Raw genomic sequence first — 10,852 nt, forward strand, 5'->3', positions numbered from 1 at the left:
CCATTGAAATAAAAGACTAAGGAAGGAGCTTATTACTCTCGCCAGGAAAGATTGCCGCCCACAGCGCACCTTATGTCGATTTACAATAACCAAAAGCCTTTTCGTTCAACATTGCCACGATACTATTCCGGAAGTCGCTCGCATCTTAAAAAAAACATAGATTGCAGACCATGATCAGGTGTTCTGTGAGCGGCAATCTTTCCTGGCCAGAGGTTTATGTAATCCTCCTTCCTAGTCTTACTTTAATGGTATGCACTGACCTCTATTTAAAATCAGGGTCAGGATTTTGGTCTCTGTGATATAAATAGCAGAGATGTATTAGAACGGACGTGTATGAACAATGTACCGAGTTGTATGAAAATTGACCTCTCAGCCGCCAATTGTTTATATAGGTTAAGTTAAACAAAGTAAATCCGGTCTTTTAGAAAATCACTATTTTTTTGCAATTTCTGGTAAGTTTTACGAAAAATTGACTCCATTCGATTTTACAATTGACCTGGCACGAATTAGGTACGCATTAATTTACATAAACTTAACCCGCAGGAACTGGAACCTCAAAGACAATGGATGACTTTTTCAAAATAGAAAAAATTGGCGAGGGAACGTACGGGGTCGTGTACAAGGGGCGACATAAAAAAACCGGAAAAGTAGTTGCGATGAAAAAGATACGGTAAGTGCCGATCGTTCGTTCGCCTTGTTAATACCCACCGCTTGCGCAGTCTTGAGTCCGAAGACGACGGCGTGCCCTCGACCGCGATACGCGAGATCTCGCTACTGAAGGAGCTGCGCCATCCCAACATTGTAACTCTCGACGACGTGCTTATGGACGAGTCACGTCTTTATTTGATATTCGAATTTTTATCGATGGACTTGAAGAAGTACCTCGATAAACTGCAGAAGGAACTGATGGACCCGAAGCTCGTTCAAAGTTACCTGTACCAGATTAACGAGGCGATTTTGTTTTGCCACCAAAGGCGGGTTTTGCATCGCGATCTCAAGCCGCAAAATTTGCTCATCAGCAAGGACGGGTTGATTAAAGTAAGTGAAGTAGTGGAGTCATGCTAGGAAATAAAGGAAGAAAAAATGTTCACAATCACAGGACTATTAATATACACAGGGTGTTTTTTGGGAGCTTCAGGCTTGTTGCTTTAAATCACTGGCCCTATATAATTGCATTTTTAAATTCTTTTGATATCAGCATAACAATATCTACCATTTTTTCACTTTTACGAAAAATATAGTGGATGTACAGGGTACTTCCAAAATTCACTATTTGAAACATGAAAAATGAAAAAAGGCAATTTTTGATATATGTAGGTAAGTAATGTTTTGATTTTGGGTCCACCTTCTGAAGTTTTAGATCTCTCTTCTTAGTGAGAACTTGCAAAGGGATCAACACAGGTAAATATAGAGAAAGCCCCAAAGGTCCCAAATTTGATGTCATATTGATGGACGCATAGTGACATATTGCTAGTCAAAAAAATGCCAAAAAATTTAAACACCAAAAATGTCCAATATATTCCAAAAAATAAAGAATGCCCTTCTGGCATTATTATGAAATTGTTTTAATTTTTGTGTTACAATATAGATCAATCCAATTAATTCTGCCGTTAAAAGAGATCTACTCACAGAATAAACTCTCGCGAGTCGATCTCTTCAGGAATGTAAAATTGACTTTTAGCATATTTTTTATACAAAATCTCCAAAACGATCGACTTCTAATTTTACACAATGCAAAAAACAAATATCTTGCATTATCGCTACGTCGAAATTTTCCCCAGATTACAGTCGATTTTATCCTCTAAAATTCCAAAGCCTAAATTTGGCTACCGTCAAAGTTACCTCGCTCTCATGACGCGGACTGTTAAAAAATAAATACAGGTTTCAAAGGTTAACGATGTGGTGATTTTTGAAATTAACTCCATGTAAAGTTCAAAGGTTGCTCGCCGTTCAATGTCCAAATGTATTTTCTCAGAATAAATTATAAAGGGTGTTCTATTAAAAAAAATGAGGTTAGGTCCGATAACTTTTTTACCTGATCCCGTATACCTGTTTTGAATACGGCAGATTATTCAAAAATCATTATAAAGGAACTTTTGTAATATACATCTTCTGTATCTCTTTTAACTAAGTAAATTTAGGGACATTAACAAATTTTTGATTATCGCCCGTATTTCTTCAGCGAGCGCATATTTTTGGGTGATTGTTGAAATTAAGTCCGTGTAAAGTTCTAAGGTTGCTCGCCGTTCAAAGTTCAAAGGGTGGTCGTCGTTCAAAGTCCAAAGGTGATCGATCTTTCAAAGTCCCAAAATTCCTCACTGTTTCAACGTTTCTTATCACGGTGATGATGATGATCTTGAGGTATGAGGTCAAGGTGGAATTTCTCATTTCGGGGTGGTTTAGAAAAGTAGAACAAGCTTCCGATCAAATATCGCTCACCGCTCTGTTTCGCGACTGGATGTTAAATAAAGAATTCAGATTTGTTTAATCCTAATGATCATTTTCTAAACTGAAAGCCAGTTCAAGGACACATTATTAAGACATAAAACGTCTCGGATCGAAATATAGTGTTCATAGCTCAAAATATCGAAAAAGGTCAAGTTGTAAGCAATTAATGATACAGTGAGCAGATAATGTTAGATAAGTACGATTTTAAGGAAAACCGAAAGTTTTTCACGCCTACTACGTTGCGATTCTAGAAACAGTTCAAAGAAGACGATGGTCTGAACACCGATATGCACATGTTATTTTAAGCGTCGTAATTTTTGAAGTTTTGCACTTTGAACGTCGAGCAACCTTTGGACTTTGAACGACGAGCAAACGACTTTAAACGGTGGACAACCTTTGAAAAATCACACCAATCTTTGGACTTTGATCGGCGAGCAAACTTTGGACTTTGAACGGCGGCCAACATTTGGACTTTGAACGGCGAGCAACCTTTGAACTTTACACGGACTTCATTTCAAAGATCTCCACATCGTGAACCTTTGAGACCACTATTTAGTTTTGGAAGCCCTTGCCAACGCAGAAAAAATGAAGTTGACTTTGGAAAGGAAATATATCAGGGGGTCACGGACCTCTAATGACCTTGAAAACGAATGCCCTTTAGTTGCACCTTGACATATTTTCTGAGGAAATTTTTTGAAAGATGAACATTGCATTTTTTGTGTTATATGTTTGAAAAGAGAATTGAATATTCTATTAGAATAAAATATACAGGGTGTTCTGTGTGAGAAATTGAGGTTAGGTGATAACTTTTTACCTGGCCTCAGATACTTGTTTTGAAAACGGCAGATTATTCAAAATAAATTAATGCCGACGATCTTAGTTCTAATATCACCCGATTAACACAGGGATGGACTGAGGATCAATAATAAATTCTATCTATAATCATCAGAAACCGACTATTTTACGATTTTTGTGATTTTGATCTTCCCTTGTTTCAGGTGGCCGACTTCGGGCTCGGTCGCGCTTTCGGCGTGCCAGTTCGCGTTTACACTCACGAAGTGGTCACGCTGTGGTACCGCGCGCCCGAAATACTACTCGGATCGTCGCGCTACTCCTGCCCGATCGACGTCTGGTCGTTGGGCTGCATATTCGCCGAGATGGCGACGAAACGTCCCCTCTTTCAGGGCGATTCCGAAATCGATCAGCTCTTTCGGATATTCCGCGTGCTGATGACGCCCACCGAGGAGCTGTGGCCCGGCGTGTCCGCGCTGCCCGACTACAAGACCACCTTCCCGAATTGGACCAGCTACAGTTTGGACAGTCAGGTCAAGTGCCTGTCGGACAGCGGGCTCGATCTGTTGAAGCAGATGCTCGTGTACGATCCGGCCAAACGCATTTCGGCCAAGCGTATCGTCGCGCATCCGTATTTCGTGGATTTAGATCGATCGGTCAAGCCACAGTTTCCCGAATAACTTTGGCTGTGGTTTTAGTTTCTCATAACTGCCATAACTTGTGCCTTATTTTTTTATAGTATGATCTCGATTCAGTGTTAATAGGACAAGTTCGAATGTATTTTGGATGAATTCTTTGTATTTTTATACCTTAATCCTGCACTGTACATTTAGAAAATAGTGTAGTCTTTCTCGTCATTAAATTTCTACTGTTTACTTTTATTACAAGAAGGGAATTAGCAAGATCAAGTAAGTAATCATCGCGGTTTAGAAATGCAATTTTGTTTCAGAGTCTACTTTAATATTTATACTGCGTTACGTGTGTATATTCGGGATGAGTAAATGAAGCGGGTCAAAAAAGCTTATAATAGCGCGGAGTACGTATTATATACAAAAACCAATAAGTATGAGTGCAAATATTGGGAAGGAAGCATTCGTCCGCACTGCCAAATCTGGGCTGGTCGTGACTCGACGGGGATTCTATAGGCAGTCCGTGTAGAGCGCAACTGACGAATCAATTTCAATTCTAAATCTAAGAAACTCTAAGCGGAGAGTCTATAGCAGGGAGGAAAAAAATTATTCTGATTGAAAGCAGTACCACATCGCATCTAGAACCGGATCACACACATTCAGAGGTGTCACCCTGTATATACGACCTACGACGATGCACACATTTTTCAGAGCTGGAAACACGCAAATGTTAGAAGGGTACTATATACGTAACGGCATCTTCGTTTTAACTTTCGACGGGAAAGTGTGCAGTTTAAGTCTTCTTAAATGTAATAGTACTTGCATTTATTTATAATTTATTTTTGTATTTCATGCAACATCTTATATTTTTTATAATTTTCCGTCTTTGTTTTCGAAATTGACATTAACCTCAATGCATTACGTGTATGGGACATACCGTTAAGCTTTATTGTTTTCAAATCTTTTTCATTTTTTATGTAAGTGGCAAATAACTAACCGTATTGGTGTCGAACCTCGACTCTCAACTTTAGGCTTGAATTCCGTGGACGAAGGGCAAGTTACTTATTTCGGGGGCGAGATACTGCTAACAAAAACTCTTCGGTTTAGAATATATGTGAGATATATGAGTTGCGAATCACTGCACACATTTTGTCGTTAGTTTGATTTGACCAAGGCCATATAATTGTCCATCTTGCTTTTAAAAGAAAGGTTTTATTACACCAAAGATGAGTTCCCTGAGCGGGGAATTTTTAACCGTGCCCGCCGCATCTCCCAGGTGCCATTTTCTCAGAATCGATGCGAAATCGCTTCGTGAGGCTCTCAAATATTTCCGGAACCTATATTTCATATGGCTTCCAACCTCTGCTTCAAGCTGATTAAAACCACCTCGAAATTTTTCAGGTAGGATAGTATTAAGGGGTTATATTTCAAAGTCTCAAAAAACAGCAGGATATGGGGCGCCGTTTCTGTCATAATTATGCACCCGTAAAATATATTTCTGTTCGCTAAAATATTATTATTTATTGTTGTATATTGTATTTTTTGAACGTATATATAATAATTTGCACCAATATGTATATATTTCATCATCTACGGAAGACGTATATATTAGGCGCTTTCTTTCGGCTACTTCGCAATCATGATTTCAAAATCGTGATTCGTAGGATCGTATGCGGTTAAGTTTACGTAGTACACATATTTGCATTCGAATTACGTATTTTTTGTTTGAATTATGAAAATAATTTAAATTCAAGTGGAAGTACTTGCGCGATTATGCTCCTCTTCAGTTACAAATATGGACTAACCTAACATTTCAGCAAAAATATCCTTGCATTTATAGGTTAGGAATTCGTGATCATAAAACTTTTATGTTCAGTTTGTTCACGATTTTGGCAATCATGATTATAATATTACACTTCGAAAGAACGTGATTTGACAATCCAAACGCGTTTGGATCACCGAAAGAAAGCGCCTATTAGAATAAACAAAACGTATATATGAGATGTCTATATCCCTTTAAATACCCTGTATATTTCAACGTCGGATGCAACCGGTCAAGTATTTGGAGATTCTGGGGACATGAGCCACCGCCATCACCACCTGTCGATATTTTTTTGGTAGCTTCCGGAGGATGTTTGGGGATTTTAGGGTACTTGGCGTCACATCATCACTTGTTGTTTGTTAAAGCTTGGTGGTGGTGGGCTTTGTTGTATTTTGAGTTGTATTCATAGAGTTTAGCTTTGTGTTTGGTGTTGTGAGTTCAACCACTTTGGTGTCGGGTAAAGTATTTTATGTAGTTTACTCTTATGTACTCATTACTCATATGAATTGTGCCATTTGTTAAATCAGATATTTTCCAACCACCATTGTGTTAATACGTAATTTACAACATGCGAGGTGTTAACTAATATCCATGTGCTTGTGGAAGTCTACAAAATCTCAGGTTTAGACCACGTTTACTCAGTTACACGGTGCACGGGGGTGAACCTATGTCGAACCTCGACTTCCGTGAAGTAGGGCATGCAATGCTAGCTGTATTTAGTTTAGGGGGACTCGTAACATTCGCGAATGTGTGTGCCTTGTTGTATGTAACTAATATTTTTCTACCGTGAGAGGGAGCTCGGACGCTAGAATAGAAAGGTGTTCTAGAGCTAAGGCATAAAAGGATCCGAGGGCCCTCGAAACTCCAACTTTAGGGATGAAGTGCTGTAACAAAGGCCATCCTGCCCATGGGCGGCGACCCATCTCTTAACCACCTTCAGTTTTGTGTCGTTACGAGACCGATGTCCGGGAAGTGTTACGAAGCACAGGTAGTAGTTCCGGAAGTCTGGGTTTTATACCAATGTCATTATGTGGAAACTGAGCATAATTGAGGGCCCCACAAGCACACTGAGTATGGTCATAACTGCCTATTGTTACGTCACAACATGAATAATAGATCAGACGTGTTTTTACAAACGTCACACCACTCTATTCGGTATATAATGATATGAATAACTAGTAAGGTGACTTATACCAATAAATGCGTGAATGTGTTGCCCCTAACAATCTTAACTACGCTACGGGTTAATAAGCAAATGTGTTACATGTTCTGCTTTAGGTGGTTGGTGTTTTAATTTGCTTGTGATTAACATAGTGTAACGGAAACGCTCCAGACATGACGTCACCTTTGGCGCTCTGGAATTTTCTACGCGCGCGATAGTGGATTGTGTAGGACTATTCGAGAATGTACACGAATGTGCTGGACTTACATTGCTTGCGTGTATAAATGGTTGCGGACCGAACATCGCGACAGTCTACTACCGAACGAGATCGACCGCGGAAATATAAATTGCGAAGTGTGTGTGATAAATAATCGATATAAATTGTACGGTTTTTATAGTGTTTTAGTTTTGTTTAATAAATATTGATATAAATCGAACCCGAATTTATAAATCACGTTACATTGGTGTCAGAAGTGGGATTAATTAAATTAATTAAAAGTAAGCTTAAATTAAGTGCTTCTGCTTGTGTATGCCTGTAACAAGATCTGCTGCAGCTAAAATGGAAGAAACGATGCTCAATTTGCTCCAGCAAATCCAAAATGGCCAACAGGTGTTGCAACGAGAAAATGAAGAAAATTCTAGAAATATTCAAGAGAAGTTCGAGAAGTTGGAAGAAAATTCTAGAAATTAATTGAAGAGAAGTTTGAGAAGTTGGAAGAAAATTCTAGAAATATTCAAGAGAAGTTCGAGAAGATTGAGGAAAATTCTAGAAAAATGGACGAGAACTTCGAAAAGATGGAGGAAAATTCTAAAAAGATTATCGAAGAAGTCTAAATCAATTGAAGAAAAAGTTGAAGATAGAATTACGGAAGTTTCCAAAACATTGAAAGGTTCCACCCTGTATATACAGCTTACGACGATACATACATTTTTGAGAGTTGGCAACCATGCAATTTCTAGGTGGGAAAAAAAGTTGCCTGCGCCACCTAGAAAGCACGAACGGGAGTTACGTTTGGCATCTGGTCTTGAATGGAGGTAGTGAACGTTTCGCTCCATAAATGTTTGTTGTTATTTTGTGTTATTTAATGCAGGTAGTAATTTTTGCATTTCTTTATATCGTATTTGTGTTTTGTATTCCGCATTTTATATTTGTTGTGTGTTTGAATCTCTGTTTTTGAAATTTACTTTGTTTAACCGCAATGCAATCATATGTGTGATACCGTTATGCTATTGTTTTTAATTGTTTACATTTTTGGTGTAATGTTTGCTTAATTTATGTTTATTGATGTTGATTACTTGGTCTTGTCCTTGAAGTTACATTCATATAAGTTTTCATTTTATTTTAATACTTATGTGGAAATTGCTGATTCGTTTGATGTGTGTACTGACTTGTTGTATGTTACTAACAATTTTCTCCGTGAATGAAGCAGTCTCGGGAAGGTGGAAAAAGAAACTGTAGTCTATATTTATGTGTTAGGGCACCTAATTCCGTGCACTGTCTTCGACATCCAACTGTAGGTTCGAAACCCCGAAACCAGGGGCGGACTACCCATCTTGCAGGAGCGAGATTACGCTAATCAAAGCTCTTCAGTTTAGAATCTATGTGTGATAAATGAGTGGCGATTCAATAATTTCCACATATTTTGTTTTTGGTCAAATTTGCCTACAAGGCCATGTAGTTTTCCATCTTGCTTTCAACAAAAGGACTTTATTGCACCACAGATGAGTCACATCCTGTACTTTTAACCCTTTCTCAGAATCTTGGTACCTGCTTCTACCTGACCCATTGTCCCCAAAAACTTGCTTTTAACCTTGAGTGTAACCATCCTTGTGTATATGCATTTACTATCTTTGTTAACTACTGCTTAAACTTTTACAAAATATTTTGTTAATTAACTTTTGGACTGTTTTAATCAAACTGCAAGGTTTTTCTTACGTCGTACTCTTTTTATCCTTGGCAGTGACTTTTGCGAGAGTACGACACCTTTTGGCTTTGTTTGTTTTGTTTATATTAATGTACATCAACTAAATTTCCGGGTTTTCACAATCATAATAATTACGATCATTATTAAACAAACTTCTCACAATTTCAGTGTTTTATTTAAAATTCCTTCCCTACTGTGCTTCAGGTCAAAGCGTTATCTATAACTAACGTAAGGGGGCCCTGCCTTAGATGTTTTATCACGTGCCACTTTTCAAATTTAAGCGGGATCTTGTTAAGTTTTAGAGGGAATAGTAATTCGGGTGGCCATTTTTAAACGTTGCCGGGTTTATTTTATTTCCGTGTTCTTGTAGTGTGAAGTTAGCGTAGAACCTGGGGGTTAAGTACACTACAACATTTAAAGCAATATTCGTCGAGATTGAGCACAAGTATGAAGAGCTGCGCGAGCAATTCTTGCGACTGACTACGGAAAAGCGTACTAGTAGTGCCCCAGATGAATTACTGATGGACCGTCTTCTTGAGGTGCCACAGCCTACTCATTACAAGAAGGTCGACCCAGGAACAAATACAAGAGTAGAAGGCGACGTTCAGCAAGCCCGAGTAAAGCCACCTACTTTTGATGGTAAGATTCCTTGGACCACGTACGTTCGACAGTTTGAAGCAGCGGCTGCGGCAAATAAATGGACTCTTCAAGACAAAACTACAGCCCTGATTCTTGCTCTGAGAGGAGATGCTCTGGATGTGTTGCGGACCATCCCCGAGGATCAACAGAACTTCCAACAAATAGTAGCGCGACTCGAAATGCGATATGGCGATAAACACCTTCAGCAAGTTTACTATGCCCAAGTCAAGAACCGAATGCAGAAACCTGGAGAAAGTTTGCAGGAACTTGAAGCGGACATCGCTAGACTGATTCGATTGGCATACCCTACGGCACCGGAGAGCTTTCTTGATCAACTGGCTGTACAAACATTTATCGATGCCGTTCGTGATGGAGATGCCCAGCAGGCTTTGAGACTGGCTAGGCACGACAAAATTGAGAAAGCTTTGGCCCATGCATTAGAATTCGAAGCCGCCAAGAAAGCTAGTCATGGAAGTGCGCGAGTACGTATGGTGGAACCTCGCAGTGAGAGCCGGGTAAGAACCATCGAAGAGGAAGGTGGCTCTGAAAGTTTTGAAGAAAAGGTCAGTAAAGTAGTGGTAGAAAAGGTCAGTAAAGTAATGGAAGAAAAGGTCAATAAAGCAATACAGTCACTGGCAAAGAAACGTGAACCACGATGTTGGAATTGCGGCGAGATTGGACACAGAGCTGGAAAAGTTCACAATAATGCAGACGCTTTGTCAAGAAGACCGTGCAAGGACAACTGCACACATTGTTCTAAAATAGAAGACAAGATTGGCCATCTGCGACGAACAACTGTAGAGAGTGAGGAGTGGAAGCCAAGCGAAATCAAAACGGCCCAAGAAAACGACCCAAGTATAAAAACTGTTCTGAATTGGATGCGCCACGGACAAAGACCAGGCTGGCAAGACATTAGTGCCACAGGTCCTGAAGTAAAGAGTTATTGGGGCCAATGGAATAGCCTGACTCTGAAAGACAACCTGTTGTATAGGACCCTTGAAAGTGAAGATGGCACTGAATCGACGCTGCAATTAGTAGTACCTAGAAGCAAAGTGTCAGAAGTATTGCGAAAATTGCATGACGGCGCTTCCGGAGGACACTTTGGTATTACGAAAACGTTGCAAAGGGTACGTGAGCGATTCTATTGGGTCAACCGTAAAGAAGATGTCCGGCGATGGTGTCAAAAAATGTGAGTTATGTGCTACTGGAAACGGACCAGTTTCCAAGAAGAAGGCACCCATGAGGCAGTATAACGTTGGTAGTCCGATGGAACGAGTTGCTATCGATATCGCAGGACCGTTTCCCGAGACATATGGCGGAAATAAATATATCCTAGTCGCTATGGATTATTTCACAAAGTGGACTGAAGCTTACGCCATTCCAAACCAAGAGGTAGCAACAGTTGCAGAAGTGTTGGTAAAGGAGTTTTTTACAC

General features: G+C 39.5%; 1 protein-coding gene across 1 annotated transcript; it reads left to right on the plus strand.

Annotated features, from left to right (window-relative positions):
* The first annotated feature begins 355 nt into the window (after positions 1 to 355).
* LOC116161182 (cyclin-dependent kinase 1-like) lies at positions 356 to 4,121 on the plus strand. Its single transcript, XM_031474431.1, has 4 exons — positions 356 to 452; positions 544 to 670; positions 720 to 1,038; positions 3,447 to 4,121. The coding sequence occupies exons 2-4, from the start codon at positions 564 to 566 to the stop codon at positions 3,918 to 3,920; spliced, it is 900 nt and encodes a 299-aa protein (XP_031330291.1). The 5' UTR covers positions 356 to 452; positions 544 to 563; the 3' UTR covers positions 3,921 to 4,121.
* Positions 4,122 to 10,852: the final 6,731 nt, after the last annotated feature.

The sequence above is a fragment of the Photinus pyralis genome, unplaced genomic scaffold (assembly GCF_008802855.1).
Source record: "Photinus pyralis isolate 1611_PpyrPB1 unplaced genomic scaffold, Ppyr1.3 Ppyr1.4_LG10, whole genome shotgun sequence".
Classification (NCBI taxonomy): Eukaryota; Metazoa; Arthropoda; class Insecta; order Coleoptera; family Lampyridae; genus Photinus; species Photinus pyralis.